The sequence below is a fragment of the Artemia sp. Qi Xiang Cuo genome, chromosome 15 (genome assembly GCF_049724085.1).
Source record: "Artemia sp. Qi Xiang Cuo chromosome 15, ASM4972408v1, whole genome shotgun sequence".
NCBI lineage: Eukaryota > Metazoa > Arthropoda > Branchiopoda > Anostraca > Artemiidae > Artemia > Artemia sp. Qi Xiang Cuo.
The window spans coordinates 48,289,814-48,316,184 of NC_142808.1; the positions used below are offsets into that span (position 1 = coordinate 48,289,814).

General features: G+C 34.3%; 1 protein-coding gene across 1 annotated transcript in view; it reads right to left on the reverse strand.

Annotated features, from left to right (window-relative positions):
- Positions 1 to 26,371, reverse strand: part of LOC148943767 (ADAMTS-like protein 5) — a 184,833-nt gene that overhangs the window by 50,452 nt on the left and 108,010 nt on the right. Inside the window, exon 6 of the mRNA XM_089101232.1 lies at positions 7,663 to 7,769. Within this exon, the coding sequence (XP_088957358.1) occupies positions 7,663 to 7,769 (107 nt within the window). The remainder of the gene's footprint in view (positions 1 to 7,662; positions 7,770 to 26,371) is intronic.

Below are 26,371 nucleotides of genomic sequence, written 5' to 3' on the forward strand. Positions count from 1 at the left end.
TGAGTCCCAACAATTGCATATTTTTCTTGAATTTTAGTGTTTTTTGACTGTCAGAAAGATTTCTTTATTTAAATTCAAATGCATGCATTCATGTTTTTATCCTATGATGTTCGAAACTTTACCTATTTATAACCACAATATATTGTTTTAGGAAAAACTGAATAATAAAGTATTTTTTTAAAGCAAGATCATTATATATTCATTGAAAAATTCAGCAAAAGACTCTTGAAACCATAGGTACTGACTCAAGCAGTTTTTGTGTACGTAATAATACACTTTCGAAGCCACAGAAGACAAATAGTTATTTTTCACCTGGAACTTTAATAACCGTTATCAATATTCACTCATAAACACACCCCGCCCCTTTTTCAAAAAAATTCCATTCGTAACGACCTATTCCTTGTTCGTATTTTAAGGCAACAGACTTAACTGAAAAAGATAATTTAACATTTTCACGCAGGATTACCAACATAAATAATATCTTACTACAACTTATAAACAAAGGGGAAAAAATTAAGTATCATCAGAGGTATTTTCGAATTTGGTTGAAAAAACCACAACCTGTGTTTAGAAGTGCAGAAAAGGGTAAAAAGTTATTTCATTGAGGGAAGAAGCTAAATTCCATTCCAAACACAGAGAAAAGCTAAGGGGATGTAAACTTAGACATTTTCTGTACACGATAGAAAGGGGTGTGCAACTACAACTGCAGAGTAGATTTGCAAGACAGACCTGCTTTCGGGTCACCCTTCTGAGACCAGACAAAATACCGTATGTCCTCGAATAGGAGGGGGATGAGGTTATAAAAAAGAATTTTAAAAATTGCAACTTCATGGTAGGGAGAAAAGAGAAAAGCTTTGAATATATTGGAGTTGAGAAGGAGCCTGCACAGCTCTGATGGCTTTAGACGGCTTGGTGCTCCAATAAGTTCTTTGCAATAGTAGGGAGGGACGTATCCAGGATTTCGTTTGGGGAGAGGGGGATTACTAAAAAACTTAAAAAACGCATCAAAACTGGTTTACATTAATTTTGTCTGTGTCCAACAAGCATTGTGGGGGGGGGGGGGGGTCTATGCTGGTAAAACTGTCTCTCTGTCTGTATAAAACATGGTGTAATGACGGCATACATGAAATCAAAAAGAATTTACCAAAGAAAAATATAAAGCTCCGGGCACGTCCATGGCATTTTTTCTTTCGAGAGGGAACACAGAGAAAAACTAAGGGGATGTATACTTAGACATTTTCCTACCCTTCCTATTTGACATTTTCCTACCGTCCTCAGTGCAAAATAAAACTGATAAAAATATAAAAACCAAACCTTAAAATAAAAACACCAAACTAAAATTGGACGACCCTTTCCTAGTAACGGTGAAAGGGTAACAAAGGCCTTTCACCGTTACTAGGAAAGGGTCGTCCAATTTTAGTTTGGTGTTTTTATTTTAAGGTTTGGTTTTTATATTTTTATCAGTTTTATTCTGCACTGAGGACGGTCAAGCGGAGGTCTTGACCGAAATATTTGCATAATTTTTCAATTTTTTCACTGGCTGTTAATTGTCCTCGTTTTCTTCCTTTCTTCGCGATTTTTTGTTTATCAATCAATCAATTTATTCAATCAATAAACTCAACAAAATACACTTCAATATAAACTCCCCCGTAAGGCTCTATGGCAAAGAAAAAACAGGGGAGAAACAAAAATGAAACAAATACATACAAAACAAAAACATTTTCAACATCATACATTCACACCTTTAAGAAACTCAACATAAAAGAAAAAAAATAAATAAGAAAAAAAAATAATAAAATACAATAATCCACCTACAAAAAAAAACAGGGGACTACCAAGCAATCAATCAATCAATTTATTCAACCAATAAATAAAAGACCCAAAACAAAAAGCGATTTTAAGAGACCCCCCCCCTCCAAAAAATAAGATGTAGCACAATCCAATAAATTAAAAAAAAATCCAAAATATATTTGAAACCAAGCCACAGAAAATATTAGAAAAGCTCAGTATCCCTCCCTCACAACAAACGTTTCCAACCCAGGCTAGGGTCAAGTGCATCCATCTACACGAAAATACACCGAAGGGACCATTTTCCTAGCGAAAATGCTCCTATAATGCAACTGCCCCGACGTAATAGTTATGAATAATGGGCTAATTTTGGGGGGACAGGAGGACAAAGCTTTTAGAAAAGTTATTTTGTCAAGATAAGTATCATACTGTATCATAAATCAAAAGAGGTTAATACTTATATTTACAGCCTTTGAAAGAAAGGGAGGAGGAACATATGTCCAGTTTCATCATCCACAACTAAACCGATTAGAAATCCTTTAACTAAGCATTGCTAAGCCTTTTCAGCCAAATAACTTACTAAATAAAGATGAGCCACATTGGAACCCAATGGGCTTTACTGAGGCAACGACCAAATTTTAACACTAGTATAGATTCCGAAAAGAGCTTTATTCTAAAACAGTTATTAGAAATAAATTTTCAAAACAGGTATTGCTTTAGATCTAGGGGAAATGTGTCCCCTGGCTCCCAATTGGTGCTGCCGCTATCAATCTCATCAACGGCATTCCATCTGCCTTATACATAATATTTGTTATGTATTACAAGAACCTGCTAATATCGTGGTGGGTGGGAGCCAGCTGGAACGTACCTACGAGGGAGGAAAGCTTCGGTCCAGCCCCCCTGAAATACTGAATAGTTACGAAATTCTGTGCATTTTGCAATCAAATTATCTAATAAGTTTATTTCTTGTAATCACTGATTGAGAGTAAGAATTTTACCCCTGCCAAAGAGCGAAAGCAATGAATTTCAGTTTTTTTATGACAGCAATGTGATCACTGTTAAATATTAATTTAAAAAAAAAAGAAGTTTTTCCGAGGGAAGTAAAGAGCGAAGTTGAAACTTAAAACGAACAAAAATTATTGCTAAACAGCCTATCTAACATATATCAATAAAACTAATGCAAATAAATCAACTGGTGATATTTCCCTATGTTTGTAGGAGTACAGAAAACTAGCGATTTTCTGAAAACACAAAAGCCAAGTATAAGAAACGAGAATATTGATTTAGGAGTCAAAAGTAACCACGTAGCCTCACAACAGCAAATTAATCTATAACACTTTTCATTGTCCTATAGGATTTGTGATATCAATAACTTTCAGTATACGATTAAAATGATCTTAAAAACTTAGACATAAAAATAATAAGTTTAAAGTCATTACCCAGCATATAAAATAATGGATTGATTTATCAGGTACCATTTTGCTAGTATTCGTCGAAAAGAAAAACAAATCAACCGTTATATGAACTCTGGAAATCCAGTTAATTCTCTCTATAAAACGGAGAATTACAAGTTGTAATACAAATTCTAAAGCGAGTCTGTAGTGACACGTCGAACTTGTCCGCAAAATAATAATGAAATGTCTTTTTCAGATCCAAAACAACAGTCAATCCTTGACCTTGAGCTCATTGTGCAGAAGTGATGCCAATTTAAACGAAAACAATAAATAAAGCAGCAATCTAAAAATGCTTTACTTTTATACTGTTAAAAGTGTTCTTAAAGGGTTTACTTTTATCGTACCAAAACTCCTATATTGTTTTGTGTTTTCACTAAAGCGCTAGTTTTCTGTAATCCTACAAACATAGAGAATATCACCAGTTGATTTATTTGCATTAGTTTTACTGATATATGTTAAATAGATTGTGAAGTAACAATTTTTGTTCGTTTTAAGTTTCTTCGGTTTTTACTTCCCTCGTAAATTTTTTTTTTTTAAATTAAACTATGCTCGTTTTTATATATAAAAAAAAAATACTTCTATGAGCTCTTTTATTTACACGGAATAATTTTTGTTCGTCTTAAGTTTTGATGTTGGTCCACAGTTTAAGTTGATTTTTTTTTTATATATATATAATTTCTAATCACCTCCAATCTAGGGGAGATAAGACACCTCAACCCTTATTAAGGAGCTGAATTAAGAAGCCTAAGTACAAGAATTAAAGGAAAATATAAGTTTAGAGTGGAAAAAAAACATAGCGTCGTTTCTTTTTGCAGAAAAAAATTAAAAAAGAAGAAATAGATATTTAATTCTTTGTTTTTAAAAATTAATTTAAGTAGCACGTAAGAAAGTAGCTCAGGCAAGTAGCTACCATACAAAAGGTTAACTGAGTGGACAGGTTTGTGTATCGACATACTAGCGGAAAGATTTGCTAGCTCAAAAGAAATGTGCCTTTAGGCTTAGGGATTTATTTAACCTGTTATTAATAAAAACCCACTCACTACTCAGAAACATGGGCGTAGGCAGCATTAGGCAGCATATTGTCTAGGGGGGGGGGGCAGTCGATAGTGTGATGGAGTTTTATCAACTGCTCTTTCCAAACCATCTGCTTTTTCAGTCATATCTAATGTAAATTTGAAGGTCTACGGGGGGGTCAGCTTTCCCCCCCCTGCCCCCCTCCCTACACCCATGCTCAGAAATGAATGTAAATTTCAAAAAAATATCATTTCTTATGTAGGTACGATTATAAACTAATTTTTTTTTTCATTTCAAAAATTTTGGGAAGAATTACCTGAATTCTCCTAAAGAAGTATTTTATTTGTCTTTCTTCCTCTTTAGATCGGCAATCTTACGTATGGAAAGAATATTACGGTGAAATTGTCAAGTGAATAATTTGAATAATAAAGTATAAAAATAAGTAATCCTTCTTTTAATATACAACTTCGAGTGGTTCCAGAACCACATGTCTACACTTCTCCACCAACTAAGTGGCAGGGGGTTGGGGTCAGGGGTGTAATTTGCTATGAAGCGGATAGGGCAACTTCCCCTCCGAGACTAAAGTTTTGCTCCAGACCCCAGTTTACTCCCGCTTCCCAGCTGAAATTTAGTTTCTCGAAAAATGTTGTAAACTTGGATAAGCCTGCACAATTCAAGCATCCATTGAAATAGGTCATTTTTCTTCACTATATCTTTACCTTTTTTTATTTCAGTTGATTTTTTTATTTCATTTTTCAGTTTTCTCTGTCAATTTCACTTGATTTGGGAAAATTAGCTCCGACGTTGACCCCCCCCCCCCACAGAATTTTGACAAAATTAGGTGACTCGTTGGAGTATGGATTTAGTAATCTACTCGTTGCAAACCATGGACATAACCTCTATTCCCTTTTGAATCGAAATAATTGACCAAATACATTCCTGGGACATGCGTTAAAAAAATGAGTGCATCATATTCACAAAACAGTGAAATTTACTGAAAGATTTTATAGAAGGAAGAAAACCCTGGTTGAACAAAACCAAGCAGGAGTCGAACGCAAGCATCTCTAATTTGAAGTCAATCGCTGTACCAACAGAACCACGCATCTAATAATGCAATTTGATATATTAGTGCTTGTAGTGCTGATGATATCGTTTTATACTTCCAAGCTTCTCTACTTAAGAATTCATATGAAGTGTTGTATTACTGCTATATCACACTTACGGATGGTGGGATTGATAAACATCACATAGATATGAGCAATAGCTTTCAAATGGGAAATTAAACGTCACTCTAAAAAATAAGCTCGTAGCCCGCTAGCCGCAGCTTTTCCACTTGAGACACGGCACCAAAAGTGCCATTTTTAGTGCCATTCGGAACTTGCTGATGGTAGAATTTATACGATGAACGTAGAAAGTGGCATAATTTGTTATGGGGAAGGGAAGGAGGACCCAAGTTTGCTCCTCCAGACCTCATCCCCCCCCCCACCTGAAATTTAGTTTCTACAAAAATCTGTTCTTTAGTATATTTTTGCCTCTATGGTAATATATGGCTTATTTTTCAGTTTTCACTATCATTTTCACTTTATTTGGGAAAATTGGATCCAACTTTGCCCCTCTCCCCAAGGATTTTGAAGAAATTACGCCACTGGACGTAGATATGAGCAATATCTTTTGTATGAGCTATTGAAAATCTGTCTAGATACCTGCTTTTGTCTTGGTACCTGCAATACCAATACTTCCAATAACAATACGCTCATACGGATACGCGTGATATAAATACGTCCGGTACCGATACAGTGTGCAGCTCTTTCCCCAGGACTATGGAGGGTTATATCATCACCAAAACCAAAGATAGTTAACCTTTGAACTATGTTGAACAAAATGACTATCTCAAAATTGTGATTGGATGACTTTGGCGAGAGGGGGCCTTAGGGAGAGGGGCTAGTTGCCCTCCAATCTTTTTGGTCACTAAAAAAGGGCAATAGCAAAGTTAATTTGCGTTCGAATGAGCTATTATACTTCTCTCTATGATATTCCGGTCACCCCCTAGCCCTGCTAGAAAAAGAAAAAAAAAAACAAGAGACAGATCAGTGCTACCCACGTAAAAAAATTATTTTTCTTGTTGTTCAAGGAGGGGGGTTGTAATTTCCCATTACTATGTTTTCGACCGTGCTGATTTCAATGGTAGACTTTTCATTTTGGCCTGACGCCATGTTTGAGGGGTTTCAGATTTTTTTCGAAATCAGAATAAGTTTCTTTTCGCAATAAACTTTTACGTTTAAGACGAACAGAAATAATAGTTACCATTCCTAAATCAATGTCAGATGCCAATAGTTTTTCATTAGGTAGTTTTTTAAAAACGCGTTTTAACGTTTGTTTACTATGTGCTGTGCTTCGCTTCTTACTTGATTGCAGCTACCGCTGCAACCATGATGCAATAAGGAAGGCAGTACTTGTACACTCTCGGAAGAAATAAAATAAAGCAGATCTGTCATTTTGATTGCAGGTTTCCCCTTGCCGACAAGTTATCAGAAAAGCAATCGACCATCTCAACATGCCACCTTTTAACTATTTGATTAAGACCTTGCAAAAATTGGCAAATATTTGCGTGGAAGGAGCGTGAAATACTTAATAGCTGCTACCATTAACTGGTCAAAAAAAGAGGATCTGAAAAGCCGCTTAGAAGCTTAGAGGGGTTCCGTACTTGGTATCTTCGTGCACAGAGGGGGCCAACTAAATTTATCGTCGTACAGCTGGAAGCAGATTTGGAGAAATAAGGGTTTCAGTAGCAGGCATAAGTTTTCCAATAAAAAATCATTCTTTCTTACATTTCTAGGCTTGCAAAGGTTATGAATTCCTGAGATAGCACTTTGAACCCAACTCTCTCCCTTGTTAATTTTAACGACGCTGGATCCTCCTTATGAACAGTAGACTTTATTTACGACTGAACGAACTACTATGGGATAGCCTGTTCGGCTGGGGAAAAAAATCCAGAAATTTGTAAATTACGCGGAAAATTCAAGAAAGTCATGAAAAGTGGGGCGTTTTTTAGGGGGTGAGGGTGGGGAGCACAGGTTGTCCGTAGTGTTCCTATACGTTTGATCAGATCTCCTGGTGGAAGAGAACCTGGAAAATTAAATAAAAAGTATGTTGAAAAAACAGAAAATTCGCTCATCTCCTGATCACAGGTCTTTGAGTACCATCCAAACTTAAGAAAAAATCCACCGCGAGAGTTGATGAGCTTCGTCTTTCAGGACTTCATTTTTCGATAGGAGTACCTACCTCGATTTGGTCCAAATGAAAATGAAAAAAAAAGATATAGAAAAAAGAATAAAGGAAGAATTCAATCTTTCCTCGGTAAAGAAGACTAGCACTATTTTGCTTTAGGTTCAAAGAAGTAGCCTACTTTTAAGGTAGACATAGGTAACTTACCAAGGTAGTTGGAACTGTTGTCTACAACTTTAATGTGTGTTGCATGTCTTGGCACGCGAACAACCATATTGTAACCATACTCTGAAATAATACAATCTATTTATAAAACGAATTCCAAAATATCCAAGTTCTGATTTTTACTAAAACAGCTTAATAGCGTAATTGTTTTAGAGCTGCTGGCAATTGGAAATTATTAAACATTTAATAGCGTCAAATTTTCACAGAATTTATAAGCTTTTCATTCTAGAAACTTTCCGTTCTGAAATAAAATGTGTTGTAATAAGAGGAAAACATATTAAATATCCAGCTGAATTACTTAAAATAGACCGTTTATTTTTGTGTCTACGCTTTCTTGAAAAAATTGTTTATTGAGCGTCATTTGTCAGGGTCTTAATACAACCAAAATGTTGAGGGGCCCCTGAAAAAAAAACACCTTTTGAAAGACATGTGTCCCTCGCTTAAAATTTGTAGTTATAATTTTAATCGAGAGCACCGCACTTCTTGTGGAATTCCCCCTCCCCCTTTTGCTAAAACTGAACCAACTTTCGTCTGACAACAACTTTAACGAGGTAGTTTGAAACTGGTTGAATTTTATATTTTAAGAATCAATATGAGAAGCAAATTGGTCTGACGCATATACCATTTCCGAAGCTCGATTTTACGGTTTAGGTTACATTTGGCAGTCATAACAACTTTACTACCGTAATCTAAAAAAATACTAGTGGTACCGACGGTAAATCTAATTACCAATAGCACCAGCACCTCACAGAGTAACAGATAGTAACAGAAAAGAGCATCCAGATATTTCCGAAGAACTGTCATAGAATACAAATCAATGTCGATGAAATGAAAAACAAATGAAATGAAATAGAATACAAATGAAATGAATACATAGAATATCGATGGTGGCCTAATATTCCCACAGCCCGGGTCCGCGGACATTCGCACTGTATATTCCACCGTTATCTGCAAGCCGCATGCGCTGAAAAATTCAACGTAATTGGTAAAACGCTTGTAGATCCTCCAAAAAAAGAATAAAAAAAACTGACCATTATGATCAAAATTGTCCCATTTGGCTGTAAAAGTTTGAGAGGAGGCCTCGAGAGAAAGTAACTTGTAAGGTAAGGATGCTGTACATTCAGTAGAAGGCACTGTGGTATTTTAACAGCGGATCATTAACCAACCCCCATATGCAACTCAACCCCCATACAATTTAATTGCATGGAACTCAACCTCTGTTCAACTCAATCCACATGCAGCTCAGCCCCATTCGAACAAACTTCACCTTTAGTACGGATTGAATTCAATCAGAATTGAGTTCAATGAGAGTTGAGATAAAGCAGGTTGATTTAAATGTGGGTTGAACTGCATCTGTATTGAGGTGCAAGGGGGTTAAATTAAACGCAGTTTATTTGAATAGGGGCTGAGTTGGGTGGGTATGGGTCATGTACACCTACGAAAAACAGTGCGTAGCCCCTGAAAACAATCGTAATGGAATCCTGGTTACTATATAAAGAATAGTAGATATCAACTTTCAATGATATTTACATTCAGCTCTTCAATTTATTTAAAATCAGTATCTATACATTATTTAGTAAAAAAAGCAATCACATGTGGGCGTTTCAACTGTAACTCTAAAGATTGAACATTTTGGACGTGAACACAAATCGAATATAATAAAAAGAAATAGTACCACTCTGACACGCATGCGTTAAGACAGGTAGAAAATACCAAGTTATTGATATAGAACAAGCAACACTTGGAGTCACAATCTTGATTCACTCAACCATTTGTAAAGATTAAAAAAGTAGCTTCACCGACATGGGAGGGGTTAATCGCCCCCTATATTTAGATAATTCCTTTTTTATATTTGTACTACAAATTCAAAAAAAAATCCTTCCCCTCCCCCTACTACATTTTTGTAAATTGAGTTCACTGCACAGAGACAGCAAAGGGAATAAATACTCATAGTTCATCAATATTCTGAAATAACAGGTGAAATAAATACAGGTGTGGATCCAGGATTTTTCATAGGGGGGGGCGCAAAATAGGTTTATCCGATAAAAAAAAATTGGGGAGGGCACAAAATAGGTTGATCCGATGAACTTGCGTTAAGAGCAAGTTTAATTAACGCAAAATTGAGTTAATTAAGTAAATTACACTACTTTAGACTACACTAGGGGGGGCACACCCCTCGCCCCTTCCCAGGATCCGCCACTGACTAAATACAAGGACATGACTACTTTTGTATAATATAACCTGAAAATTAATGACTCACTGAACGCATTTCGGGTTCCCTAAAATGACTTTGTTATCAATATAGTATTAACTAATAAATGTATTCTCAATTTTTATTTTTATTTTAAATCAATTTAACGATTAATGATAAGGTGTAAATAGTGAAAGTTTTTTACCGATACAATGTTGAAAATTTTGCATAAAGATTCCTTAGAAACATTTACTTGAGCATTTTCGACTTGTCCAAATATCTCGGCCTCATTAGCGGCTTATTAGCGTGTACTATGGAATAGTGTAATATATACTATATACATACAATTACGTGCACTAGAATTATATGTGTGATATAATGGGGAGTAAAAATATATTAATCAAATACAATAAACGTAAAAAAAAATAAAATACAAAAAAAACAGATTTAGAATTATTCATCATAATTATAACCTTAATAAAACTTCCATGAATTGGGGAGCTTATTAGAGCCCCCCTCCCCCAAATGAGATGCAATAAAACTTTGCCATGAAAGTAAGCATGTATGAGTACCCCAGCTTGAAATTTTCAGCTCTGACTATAAAACATGTCCTTTCGAATTTTTCCCCAGAAGAATTGTCATAGATATATATTCTTTTTTTAGGGGCTATTAGTTTGGAGAAGAGGCCGTGTAAAATTGAGAGAGATCATATTTACCATTTTTACCATAATACCCGAGAGACCAAATACCACGTTTCAAACAGTTCGTGGTAACGAACTGTAAGTAAGGAGCGACCCGGCTCAATGGTAACCGAAACTCTAAAAAACGGAATTTTGATACCAATAGATACGTCAAAAGAATCAGATTTTAATTCTGATTTCAAATATATAAGTTTCATCTTACCCATCAAAAGTTACGCGCCTGAGAAAATTTGGCTGATTTTCGAAAAAAGGGGGAAATACCCCTAAAAGCTATAGAACATTAATGAAAATCACACCATCATATTCAGCGTATCAGAGAACCCTACTGTAGAGGTTTCAAGCTCGTATCTACAAAAATGTGGAATTTTCCATTTTTTGCCAGAAGAAAGATCACGGATGCGTGTTTATTTGTTTTTTTGTTGTTTTTTTTTCTTTTTCCTATGGGTGATCGTATCGACCCATTGGTCCTAGAATATCGTGGGAGGACTCATTGAAACGGAAATTAAAAGTTCTAGTGCCTTTTTAAGTGACCGAAAAAGTGGAGGGCAACTAGGCCCCTTCCCACGCTCATTTTTTCTCAAAGTCACTCAATTAAAATTTTGAGATAGGCATTTTGTTCAGCATAGACGAAAATCCAATAAATATGTCTTTTAGGATGACTTAATTCCTCAAAGCCCCCAGGGGGAGGGCTGAAATTTATGAACTTTGCCCATTGCATACACATTGTATTGGTTATTGGGATGTATACAGACGTTTTCAGGGGGAATTTTTTCTGGTAGGGGGGGGTGGGGGTGGGTCGGGGGTTATATGGGAGGATCTTTTCATAAGGGAAATTTTCATGGGGGAAGGGACATTGCTATGAAGGGGGCGTCGCATTTCCTATCATTATTTTTAAAAAAATCAGAAATTAAATATAAAAAAAACAAGTTTTTCAACTGAAAGTAAGGAGCAACATCAAAATTTAAAACGAAGAGAAATTATTACGTATATGAGGGGGTTCTCCCCCAAGTCAATACCTCGCTCTTTAAGCTACAGTTTTTTTTTTTAAGTGCTTTCAAAAGAGCTATCTATTCTAATTAAACGGCCTTTGTGATTCAGGGGTTTGTGAATTAATTTTTTTTTTTACTTTTAACGTAAAGAGTGTGGTATTGACTAAGGGGCCCTCATATACGTAATAACATATACGTAATAAAAAAAAACAAGCGATACGGCTCAATAGTAATCGAAACTTTTAAAAACAGAATTTTGATGTCAATAAATGTATCAACAGAATGGGCATATAATGCCGATTCTAAATATATAAATTTTTATTAAGTTTTAGTATTATTCATCAAAGGCTACGAGCCTGAGAAAATTTACCTGAGTTTTTAAAGAGGGGGGAAACATCCCCTACAAGTGAAAGAATTTCAATGAAAATCACACCGTCAGATTCAGCGTATCAGAAAACCCTATTACATAGGTTTCAAGCTCATATCTGCAAATATCTGCAACTTTGTATTTTTTGCCAGAAGAAAATATACGAATATAGAAGTTCGTTACGTAAGTTAATTTGTAAATTACGTCAGAATCAAATTTAGAGACAGCCATTTAGCAAAAGAAAAGTAAAATTTTTGTGTAAATTTTGTTTACTTATTCAATGACGGTGAGCCAAAATAAAAGCTGCATTAACTAAAAAATGATCAGAAATTAAATAAAAAAAACAAGTTTTTTAAACTGAAAGTAAGGAGCGAGATTAAAACTTAAAACGAACAGAAATTATTCAGTATATGAAAGGGGCTGTCCGCTCCTCAGCGCCTCGCTCTTTACGCTAAAGTTTTTCATTGTTTAAAAAAAAGTTATGAGACAGAGTCAAACTTTAGCATAAAGAGCAAGGCGTTGAGGAGGGGACAGCCCTTTTCATATACGGAATAATTTCTGTTTGTTTTAAGTTTTAATGTCGCTCCTTACTTTCCGTTTAAAAAACTTGTTTTTTTATTTAATATAAAGCAAAAGATCTAACCCGAAACGCACTGTCATTACCATTCTGTGACACGAAAACAAATCACTAACACATCTTCATAGGCATACAGCAATTGCTTCAATTAAAATTTTAATTTGAAAAAAAGATCTGAAATTTTGTGATATAGGCCCGAAGCGTTCTGGATCATATCAGAAATATTGAATTTATTGGGTCCCATTTGAACATATGGGATCATGGGATGGTTTTAGACAGATCGATTAAGAGGCTTCGAAGGTGAGGTGGTGCAGATATTACCCGATCTGCAAAACAAACTACACATTTGGTAACAGAACCCATAAAAAGTTTCCGACGCTAAAGAATAGAGTGCTTATGCCAAAAAAGAGCAAATCACGTTATGGCGTGTTGAACATACAGCCTAGAACAGGGAATCTCAGTTGCTGGTTTCAAGTTCAAATGTCATTAGTTAGTGCTTATGCTGAAAAAAAAAATAAACAAAATTATAAAACGAACACTTTTATCTCCTTTTTAGATTTTTTTTTAGTTTCACATTTTTTTCTATATGGCAAAAATTTCAGTAAATAAAAGTAAAGTTTTCTATATTATCCATCCTATCATTCTAGCTCATATGCTAAAAAATGTCGCTTAAAATTATTCATATTGATACCATCCAATTCGAAATAACCAATACCCAAAGCGTTGCTTGTATTTTGAATGCCATGTGTGTAAACAGGTATGTGTTTTTATTCGACAATTTATCTTTGACGAAATTGTATTTGAAAACCTAGCCCCCCTCACGGCCAAAGTTTAGGAGATTCAATATTTCAAATTCATTTGCGAGCCTCAGCCTTGGCTGACCGTCTCGAAGACAAAGGACCAAATAGAAAATTCTCCCAGGAGACTAGCCACCATCGAAAACAGCTCGAAATTTGTGGGTTGACTATGAAATTTTATTTTAAAGACGCTGAAATTATCCGTCCCCTGTATCGGCAAGGTTTTCAATCAATGCAGTTAGAATCACTGGGAAATTCCAAAGCTGCCAAATTGCTCAAATGATATTTCGTTTAACCATTTTGTGACAAGAAAACAAATCACTAACACATCTTCATAGGCATACAGCAATTGCTTCAATTAATATTTTAATTTGAAAAAAAGATCTGAAATTTTGTGATACAGGCTCGAAGCGTTCTGGATCATATCAGAAACATTGAATTTATTGGGTCCCATTTGAACATATGGGATCATGGGATGGTTTTAGAGAGATCGATTCAGAGGCTTCGAAGGTGAGGTGGTGCAGATATTACCCGGTCTGCAAAACAAACTGCAATTTTAGCTTACGAGCCTGAAACTAGCCATTAATGACCTGGATTGAATATTTTTTTATTTAATGATAGTAAAACTGCTCATTTTCTGAAGGTGTTCTTAATAACTATTCAATATAATCCTCTTAAAATAAGAATAGAAAATCTTTCTTAACATAATACTTGAAATATAATAATATATATTGAAAAATATAACATGATACCGCAATATTGTCAATACTTTTTAGAAAATAGTACTATATAAAATAATACTATATATATATATATATATATATATATATATATATATATATATATATATATATATATATATATATATATATATATATATATATATATATATATATATATATATATATATATATATATATATATATATATATATATATATATATATATATATATATATATATATATATATATATATATATATATATATATATAATATATATATATATATATATATAACACTATAATAAATAAAACTATAATCCTTGCAACCAAAATTGGATAAAGAGTTAAATTCCACAAAGCTTTGATTTTTCTCATATAAGTATTTTATTTCAAACTGATCTGAAAGAAACATTAATGGCTGTTTCAATCCACCTTGCAGTTCACAAACTGTTTCATAAACTTAAATCTCGAGCTGAATAGCCACCCTATTTCAGGCAACTGAGTGGGAAATAACGCAGAAAGATTCAAATTGTCATCTTCTCTCTCTCTCTCTCTCTCTCTCTCTCTCTCTCTCTCTCTCTCTCTCTCTCTCTCTCTCTCTCTCCCACTTTCTCCTCTCTCTCCCACTTTCTCCTCTCTCTCTCTCTCCCTCTCTCTCTCTCTCTCTCTCTCTCTTTCTCTCTCTCCTCTCTCTCTCTCTCTCTCTCTCTCTCTCTCTCTCCTCTCTCTCTCTCTCTCTCTCTCTCTCTCTCTCTCTCTCTCTCTCTCTCTCTCTCTCTCTCTCTCTCTCTCTCTCTCTCTCTCTCTCTCTCTCTCTCTCTCTCTCTCTCTCTCTCTCTCTCTCTCTCTCTCTCTCTCTCTCTCTCTCTCTCTCTCTCTCTCTCTCTCTCTCTATCTCTCTTGTAGGCACGATAAGGTTAAAGAATAAATAATCCGTTATTCTAAAAGAAATATTACCCATAAATTACCCATAAAACGCAGAAAGATTCAAATTGTCAGCTTCTCTCTCTCTCTCTCTCTCTCTCTCTCTCTCTCTCTCTCTCTCTCTCTCTCTCTCTCTCTCTCTCTCTCTCTCTCTCTCTCTCTCTCTCTCTCTCTCTCTCTCTCTCTCTCTCTCTCTCTCTCTCTCTCTCTCTCTCTCTCTCTCTCTCTCTCTCTCTTGTAGGCACGATAAGGTTAAAGAATAAATAATCCGTTATACTAAAAGAAATATTACCCATAAACTCAAATGGTAACTCAGAATTTAACTTTTAAAACCTTAACAGAAAGTGACATTGGCATTCCTATCATAATTGAAATCTGTATTTCAACCTACACCGAAAATTTACACTAAATTTTTTGGATACCTCCGTGCTGCATCCTCTGATATTTAATCTACTTCAATTCAATGAAGTAAAATATAATTGATTTCATTTTCACTTACTAAAGAATTTCAAATTAGACGTTTTTACAGAAATACTTCAGCTAACACTAGACAAACAGTAGCGTTGAAGTAGCAAAAAAAAATTAATAAATGCAAATCACCAGAAGAAGGCTTGTGACTTTAATAGTGATGTTTTTGCTCGTTTTCAGCATAATTTGCTATCTCGTTTATAGCCTTTTTAATTTCGAAGCAGTTGGCTGAAATGAATGGACACAAGAAGTCAAATATTGCGTGTTTTTTCATAAGCTTATTTGAGCTGAATTATTCTGTTCTGATTTTGCTGAAAACCAAAAATTTTCAGTTAAATCGTTTTGCTTTTCCTTAAGTAAGATTCCTCCTCTGGACGAAAGTAAGATTCTGCCTCTGGACAAAAGTAAGATTTTGACTTTGGACAAAAATAAGATTCTGACTCTGGATGAAGACAAAATTCTGCCTCTGGACAAAAGTAAGATTCTGAGTCTGGACAAAATCTTGTATAAGCCCCGTAGTGAACCCGAGGAATAAGACTCAGTGAATTTTATACCCGAAATATCACAAAGAAGGGACTCCCATATAGAAAGAAGAACATTGCGAATCGAAAATGCAGACCTTGTAGACCTTTTAGTCGGTTTTCTAATTGCTGACGAATTCTTTGTCTCATGGTTTGAGTAAATTTTCTTTGCTTTTTTCCATGGTTGAGCTATATTCCTTGGTTTGAGCTATATTTTTTATTTTTTTAAGCAACCCACAATCAACAGTAAAAACATAGATTTGTTTAAAGGGGAGCAAATCAAGACAAAAATTTTAGGGTGGGGGGATTGAAAAAAATATTGTTTTTTCCCTATAAACTGTCAAGTTTTTTCCAAATGTAATAAAATGTTATACTTGCTTTATGTTTTCATTTTTCTAGTGGGTTGACGACCCCCTATCCCTTTCTACCTAGCTTTCAGCCATCACTAGCTGCAGTCATTCTTAACTAGTCTCCTTAACTAGTAGGAGACAGTTTCCAGTCACCATTGAGGAAAAGTTAAAAGTGGAAATGATAAAATTGGTTAAAACTTACTGACACCAATACAGCAATTCAGATTTAAAAATTGACAATCGTCCCATTAGTCCTAATAATTCTACTACTTAGAAGCTGATTTGAGTTTATATTGTAAATAATATATACATTTATATATACATATATATATATATATATATATATATATATATATATATATATATATATATATATATATATATATATATATATATATATATATATATATATATATATATATATATATATATATATATTAGTCGTTTTTCCATTCAATTTGTATTTACTTAGTATTTGTACACTAACTAAGTCCTTAGGACTTCAATTTCTCAATGATAAAGGCGATTCGATTAATGCGCGCAGTTGTGATAAGCTTACTATTCAGTTTATACTATTTTCTTTTGTTTTTTTCCTCTTTTTCTGTATCCACAGTTTTTATTTTTGTTTTGCTGCGTTTATTTATCATTTCCTTGTGTGTCAGTTTTCATTTATTGTAGATGTGAAATACCGGATTTTCGGGTCAGTTACTAATTAAGTATCTATTGTTTTGTTATACCCACAGAGCCATCTGTTTCAACCATCTTGATATTTACGCGAGCTGAATCGTTTTGCTCAAAGCCTATGCAGATAATACCAGATAGGCTATAGACCCCCTGTAGATATAACGCGTGTTGTATCACAGCCTTTTGTAAAAGGTCTTTGAAGAATTTTGCATACTTTTATCGTCCTAATAGCATAATTATAGATTTATAGTTTATACTTGTCAGATTGCCTGATATAACCTATACAGATAGTATTAGCTGATATATGGTTGCTTTTTTATGTGCAAAACAGCCACATGAAGGAGCCACTATACTTTGGTAAAATTACGACCACACCACGCGTGCTCTATTGATGATAATAATGGTCGAGACGAATGCAAAGAATAGAAGAAATTAATTTCAAAATTCCAATGTTATTATATTGACATTGAATGACAAGAGACATAAATGATATTGTTTTTGTGTGTAATTTTTCAGACAAAATTAATAAAAATCTCTTCATATTAAGCGAATGGGAGGTGGGAGATCCACATTTACGCTTTGCTCCAGGAAGACCAAAATAAAATTAAACCACAAAATGTTGTTTTACAAAGGAGAACTAGATGGAAAATATAAGATGTTAAAAGAAAGATCCTAAATATTACGAAATTCTGTGTGCAGGGGAGGATACAGATTGGAATTTTCCCCTGCGTAAGTGTGACTAGGACAGACAATTTTTGTTACCTAAACCCACTTGCCAAACTCATCATTTTCTAGTAATGTGCAGTGGCGTCGTTTTTTTTTGAGGGGGGGGAGATGCCCCCTCCAATAAAATGGAAGAAAAATTATTATATAACCCATGTCCCTTGACTCTACGAATGGAGACCCCTCTTGCCCCCTCCCTCCCATAAAAATGCTGGAGTTACACCCCTGATAGTGTGTTACCAATGTAAATGAACTGGAAACGTTACAGCAGTGGCTCTAGTTCAGGGTAACAAACTTGGCCAACAACTCTCATTGCCGTAACTCGTTATTCGCACTATTTTGGACAATTACTGTCAACAAAATGACACCAGAAGTAAAATTTCCAAAACTAAACCACTACTCTTTCCTCTTAATCATGTATATCCTTATTTTCCTCTACCAATCGCTTATATTCGTCAATGTTACCTCTCATATGGAATGTAAGCATGGCTTTTCTTAGGCAAGCTAATTCTTGCTATAGATTTAGCTGTTTTAAATTTGAAATTCTCTGAATAAGAAGGCTTAGGCAAGCAGAAGAAGCAATATCTAAAAAGAAGTGTTTCCCTTAATAGGCAGAATTGCTCCAGAGGCATTATTTATGTCCATTTAGGAAAGTTAACTAACACTTTTAACAGGAAGGCATATAGCAGGGACGTAATTAAAATCAAAATTTTTTTTTTTTGGGGGGGGGACAAAATCGGAGCCAATTTTCCTAAGTCAATTGAAAATAACCAAGTGAAAAATAAGCCATATAATACCATAAAATCAGAGGCATATTAAAGAATACTGACATGTTTCTGTGGATACTTGAATTATATAGGCCTTTTTAGTTTTGACAAGATCTTTGAAGACGCTCAATTTTAGATGGGGGGGGGGGGTAAAATGGGATATGAGAGCGATTGCCCCATGTCAAATTACGCCGCTGGTATACAGTCGGGATAGATTATACGGTAAGCGATTACTGGTTAACTTTGCTAGGACAGAAAATATTCCATTTAGCCTCTCATTTAATGTTCTTTCAAATGCCTTTCTGAATTCAGTTTCTTTATATCTATCATAGATAATCTATGGTTATCTGAGGAAAGCATGGTTTCACAAATCAAAGCTTTCAAATTTAACTCAACATGCTGTAGCTAGTTGGACATCAAATGCCACCAATTGTTTATCTCCTGAAATTTTGGCATTTTCTCACAGACACAAATATTCCATTTAACGCCTCATTTGATGTTCTTTCAAATCCCTTTCTGAATTCAGTTTTATTATATCTATGGTTATCTGAGGAAAGCATTGCTTTATAAAGCAAAGCTTTCAAATTTAACTCAACATGCTGTAGCTAGTTGGACATCAAATGCCACCAATTGTTTATCTCCTGAAATTTTGCATTTTCTCACAGACATAAATATTCACTTTAACGCCTATATTTGAAGTTCTTTCAAATCCCTTTCTGAATACAATTTTGTTGTATCTATGGTTATCCGAGGAAAGCTTGGCTTCACAAAGCAAAGCTTCCAAATTTAACTTAACATGCTGTGGCTAGTTGGACATCAAAGGCCACCAAGCGTTTATCTCCCAAAATTTTGTCATTGTTTCGCAGACACTAATACAAATGACAACTCCGAAGAAATTATAAACCAAGGCCGTGTCTAGGGGGGGGGGAGTTGAACCCCCCTCCAATATATTTGTCCGACTCATAAAAAATGGATCAAAAATGAATATAAACATTTTTTTCATGTGTTCTTATAGTTTTTTTTGTATCCCCACCCCGAAAATTTTTTTTTGAATCCTCCCGCCGACCCCCAAAAATTCCTGGATACGACCCTCTTATAAACTTTACGTAAAACTTTTAGTGAGAAAGGCTATATAGCTGAAAATTTTGGGAAGTAATTCAAATTTAAACTCCTAAAATATCTAAAATTTTATTCATCTAAATCAAACATTTTGTGTCAAGAAAAATGTGTCCAGAAAGTGGTTCGAAAGATCATTGACTGATAAATAAAAAGATACATTTCCTGCTTATCACTCTGAATTCTATTCTATAAGCATAATTAACCAGTAACTGGCTTCCTTATTATCCACCCCTACCATGTAATTATCTACTAAATTTTTAAATTGACTTCCCGTACTTACACAAACAGCACCTTTGAAACAATAATGCCAGTGGTTTCCTGATTTTGGGTCATGCCCCATCTAGGTATTTCTAAAATCATGATCCCCCTCGTAATATTTTAATTTTGGGCACTTTCCCATTATGTGGGCACCTCTAAAAACCAGTCACGAAAACCTGAGGCATCCACTCGACAAAAGCAAAGAATTGACGCTATCTGACGTTGTATAAACAAGTATTCAGGGGTTTCTCACTCTGGGAACTATATTTAAACTGTTGTTTTTTGGGCACCCCCCCCCCCTAATGTGCAAATATATAGCCCAAATTTGTTTATAAACTATTGTATATTCATCCTATTTTGTTTATTTTATTAGCATTAACCAAACTTGACTTTTTAAAGGTGTCCACATAATGGGAAAGTACCTAATTTTGTCATACAGAATTTTACGCGTATTTACTTGAAAGAAGTATAACCTTATTCTTTGTATAGGCATATTCATACTAATGAAAAACATTGTCTGAATACAACACCTTATATACAAGGTATAACGTCATTGCAATACTATCATGCATCTTTTTTGCTCTTTAAATGCATTTAAATGTGAAGTTTTTCACATGAAAAGGATTTTTTTTTTTCAATTAAGGCCCTACTAAAGTATAGTTAGCCGAAAGGTGCACGGTGTACCCATGATCCACCAAAATACTGCCATGCCCTATTGGTGGGACCTGCGCCACACGTTGGGAATCACGGCACTAGATACACTGTCTTCTGTTTACATTTATCTCTCCCTGATTATTCAGAGCATTTTAAGTTCCAAATAACTAAACCTTATTGAAATGAGTATTAAACAGTCAGTGGTAACAACCTGTATGTAAAGCAACCGAAACTCTAAGAAAAGGAGCTTAGATAACAATTAATACATAAAAAGAATGGCTTTTTATGCTGATTCCAAATTTATTAAGCTACCCATCCAAAGCCACGAGCCTGAAAAATTTGCCTGGTTTTCAAAAAAGGGGGAAAACACCCCTAAAAACTCAAAAGATCGGAATAAAAATCAGACAATCAGATTCAGCATATCAGAAAAACCTACTATAGTAGTTTCAAACTCCTATCTACAAAAATGTGGAATTTGTATTTTTTGCAAGAAAAAAGATGACAGATGCGTCTTTATTTATGTTTTTATTGTTTTCCAGGATTTTTCGAGCCACTATCCCTAGCAGACCAGGAGAGGGTTTATTCGAACGGAAATCAAAAGTCCTATTGCCCTTTTTAAGTAACCAAAAGGATTGGAGGATAACCTGCCCCCTCCAACGCGTCTTTTACACCAAAGATATCCGGTAAAAGTTTTGAGACAGCCATTTGCTTCAGCAGAGTTGAAAGGTCCAATAGAAAGGTCCAAATGAAAGGTCCTTTGGGATGACCAAATCCCCAAAACCCCTGGGGAAAATGATGAAAGTTAATCAAATTCCCACAACCCCTGTGGTGGGAGGTATTTTCCCCGAGGAAAATTTTCTGTGGGGTGAGAAGTTCCCGGGAGGGAATTTTTCAGGGGGGAGGAGGTTAGTAAGTGATACAATTTACCAATTATTTACAAATAGTATTTGTTACTGGGAAATAGTACAGAAATTTTTAGGGGGGACATAAGTAGTAACCGTCTAATGCATACAGAACCTAAATGCAAACTTACGCCTGTGGCATAGATATGTGTGTAGGTTTTCAACGAATTGGGGTTACCAGGGTCATTTAATACCGGTCATATTAAGGACAAGTTTTTCTGACGTAGATTTCTAGTTCATGATATACAAGTTTTTTTTTTTTTTAGGTTAAATCCGTGGTCATTCATCTGTAAGTTGATTAGTAGGTTTTTTTTTTTTAAACTTGACTATTAGTTTCATGGGTTTCATTAAAAGTTTTTTTTTTAGGTTAAATCCGTATTGGAAAAACCGGTGTATCTTTTTAGTTTTCTTTACAATTCATATTAGTAAGAGAATTGAATTCAAAGAGAATAGTTTTTAGTTGCAAGGATATTAGTAGAGGAAAAAAATGAGTGGTGCATTTACATTATTGGAGATTAATGATGGAGCTAGCAACAGTGATGTAATTACTTCTTTAGTTTACGAGATTTGAGAATTTTTTGCGAAGAGGTATTAGCGTAAAGGTATTGCGATGGTTAAGAATGGCTCATGGGTAATTAAAGAATGGGGTGCTTACATCAGATACTTAATAGATTTGACGCTTACAAGAGACATTGCTAGAGTCAAATATATTTGGTGTTGGTGATATTATGACCCTCCAAGTCCCCTCGGGAAAGGGCTGCACAGTGTATCGGCATCGGATGTATTATTTTTGGGCGTATTGCTATCGCAGGTATCTATACAGACTTTTAGTAGCTCGTATAAAAGATATTACTCATATCTACGTTCTTCCTATAAATTCAACCATCAACAACTTCAAAACGGCACTAAAAACGGCACTCTTAGTGCAATGTCTCAAGTGGAAAAGCTGGGGTTAGTGGACTACCAGCACTTTTAGATTGACGTTTAATGGGTCATTCGAAAGCTAATGCTCGTATCTACGTGATGTTTATCATTTCTACCATCAATTAAAACAATACTTTTGATGTCACTTCTAAAGTATATTAAATAAAAAAATAATTTTTTTTTTTAATTAAAGCAAGAAACGACGGTAAACTTAAGCCGAACAGAAATTATTCCGTATATGAAAGGGGCTGTCCCCTCCTCAACGTCTCGCGCTTTACGCTAAAGTTTTTTATTTTTTAAAAAAAAAAGAGTCGTTATAAAGTCACACTTTTTCGTAAAAAGCGCGGTGTTGTGGCGGGGACAGCCCCTTTCATATACAGAATAGAGTTTTATGGATATTGGTCAAAGTGGTATTTTACTTTTAAAAAGTTCAATATTCGAAGCTAGCTTCAGCAGGAGCTTAGGTTAGTAGTGGTGACAATTGAGATATAAGTAGCAAGTGCACAATTTATTTTAAATAATACCTTTGTGGGGAAATTTTAACATAATAAAATAAACAGTTCAATATTCGAAGCGAGATCCAGCAGTAACTTAGGATAGTAGTGTTGGCACTTGAGATATTATTAGCACTTGCCCCCTATTTTTTAAAAAAGAACCATTTTGGTAAATAATACTTTAAAAAAATACAAATTACAAAATTATAAACTATAGACAGAAGAAGCTTAGGATAGTAGTGGTGACAAATGAGATATAATGAGCAATTGCACACAATTTATTAAAAAATTAAGTTGAGTGCGATAAATACTATTAAAAATAAAACAAAAATAATAAATATCAAGAATGATCTGATTATCTAATTTTTTACACTTGAGATATAAGGAGAACTTGACCCCTATTTTTGAAAAAATACCTTTTTGTGGCATTTATACTTTTTAAAAAATACAAAGTTCAATATTCGAATCTAGCTTCAGCAGGAGCTTAGGATAGTAGTGGCGACAATTGAGATATAAGGAGCAATTGCCCCCTATTATTGAAAAAATACATTATCGTGGCATTTATACTTTAAAAAAATACAAAGTTCAATATTCGAAATTAGCTTCAGCAGGAGCTTAGGATAGTAGTGGTGACAATTGAGATATTAGGAGCAATTGCCCCCTATTTTTGAAAAAATACCTTTTTGTGGCATTTTTACTTTTAAAAAATACAATATTCGAATCTATCTACAGCAGGAACTTAGGATAGTAGTGGGGACACTTGAGATATAAGGAGCAATTGCCCCCTATTTTTGAAAAAATAACATTTTGTGGCATTTATACTTTTAAAAAAATAAAAAGTTCAATATTAGAAGCTAGCTTCAGCAGGAGCTTAGGATAGTAGTGGTGACAATTGAGATATAAGGAGCAATTGCCCCCTATTTTTGAAAAAATACCTTTTTGTGGCATTTATACTTTTAAAAAATACAAACTTCAATATTCGAAGCTATCTTCAGCAGGAGCCTAGGATAGTAGTGGGGACAATTGAGATATAAGGAGCAATTGCCCCCAATTATTGAAAAAAAAAAACTTTAGTTGGCAATAAAACAATAATATTTAAAAATGAACATAAATATAATATCTATTAAGAAGAATCTTAGGATATTCGTGGGGACAATTGAGATATAAGGAGCAATTGCCCCCTATTTTTGAAAAAATACCTGGTTGTGGCATTTATACTTTTAAAAAATTCAATATTCGAAGCTAGCTCCAGCAGGAGCTTAGGATAGTAGTGGTGACAATTGAGATATAAGGAGCAATTGCCCCCTATTTTTGAAAAATAACGTTTTGTGTCAATTATACTTTTAAAAAAATACAAAGTTCAATATTCGAAACTAGCTACAACAGGAGCTTAGGATAGTAGTGGTGACAATTGAGATATAAGGAGCAATTGCCCCCTATATTTGAAAAAATACCTTTTTGTGGAATTTATACTTTAAAAAAATACATAGTTCAATATTCGAAGCTATCTTCAGCAGGAGCTTAGGATAGTAGTGGTGACAATTGAGATATAAGGAGCAATTGCCCCCTATTTTTGAAAAAAATACCTATATGAGGGGGTTTACCCCTTCGTCAATAGCTCACTCTTTAGGCTAAAGTTTGTCTATTACTTTCAAAAGAGCTATTTATTCTAATTAAGTGACCCTCTTGATTCAGGGGTCATTTTTAAAGAATTGGAATAAATTGGAACTTAGCGTGAAAGGCGAGGTGTTGAGGAGGAGGGAACCCCCCTCATATACGTAATAATTTTGGTTCATTTTAAGTTTTAGTGTTTCTCCTTACTTTCAGTTGAAATTTTTTTTGAATATTTCTAATGCACTAAAACATAGAGCGCTACAAACATCATAATCAAATTTAGAGGTAAAATTTATCTTTAAATTTGGGGTTTTTTTTTCATTAATAATTTTTTATTCTTTTTGTTTTTTTTATGGTGGATTTGTATTAATGAAAATAATATCCCCCATAAAAACGACCGAGATGGAACGAAACCAAAACGATGCAAGCTACCAAAATACATGTTGAAAATGTCCCTTTACAAATTGACAACGATTCGAGTGAAACAAGAAAACAGTTAAGGACACTTGTAAAAACACAGAAAAAGGACAAACATAGCCTTCTGTATAATGGTAGAGATGTGAGACGCTTTAGTCTATTAAATCACGCAATGAAATACCCTGTGATATCGTTATACCCCGTGATATCTTTATGCTAAGCATTCAAAAACACGAAAATGCTTCAACGAGCAAAGATATATTTTTTTTTTTTTTAATGTTTCTGTAAATTTTTATTTATTAATTAAAGTCTATTAAATGTTTCACAAGTTCAAAAAGTTTAATAGACGACTCGAATCTCAATTTAAGCAATGGTAACAATATCAGATTTTCAACAGATGATAAATCATCCATCAAATCATGAGTAGAAAATACACTTTCAGATTCAGCATGCCAGGGAACACACTTTCATATTCAGCATGTAGAAGAACCCTAAATGGTCACCCCTAAAAAGGTAAGTTAACCCTAAATGGTTATTGGTTAGTGAACTGTAATCTGTTTGAGTATGATAAAAGCTTGTGGAGTACTACATTACGTTATATAAACAGACTGGGATTCTATGATAGAGTGGTTACACCACTTAATAATACTGCTCGGGAACTGAGAAATGTCTAGGAGGAAGTCAGTGGAATTTGCAGCTTTTTTGGAGTTGAAGCACTCTACGTAAAGGGCAATGTACCTACAGATAAAGTTTTAATTCAAAAGTGTGATCCTAGGATTCCACTTTTCAATCTAGAAGAGTTTAAGTGTCCCAAATTTGAGGGGGGTTATCACCGTCCTGAAGACAAGGTTAGGTTCTTCACACAGTGGATACCTAAGAACATACCTGATAGTGATACATCCATAAGACATGTTGCAAAGTATACTATATCATGGGACCAGCTTTTTTGTTTTTTTAAGAGTTAAATAAAAGGAATAATGTTATTTAAACATTTGTTGTTGTTTTTTTTTTTTTTCTAAAAAAAAAAAAAATCTTTTTTAAAAAATAGAAAATTTTATAATTTATTATTTTTATTCTTTTTTTAAATAAATTACAATTTCAGAAAATTATTTAATTACTAACAAGTTAGAAGTGTGTTTGGTCACAGACACGATGTGACGTCCCCACCGGTAGTCTATGACCGGTTATTGACACTACCTAATCTATTGCATGAATTAAATAAGTATTTTTTACGCAGTGGAATTATAAACACATAAGTCATATCTTTAAAAAAAAAAAAAAATTGAAGATGGAGCATTTTAATAAATTGTGCTTACATAACAAGGTTATTTTAGCATTGAATGCTGACAAAGAGAAGTATTTAAACTTTGAAACAAGTACAGGTGGTAGCACTATTGGAAATGTATGCATGCATTGTCATGACAGTAAGGAATTAAATTTCTTTGGAATACCAAAAAATTCAACTCTTATGTTGGTGGTTATGCGAGATTGAGATCTCCAG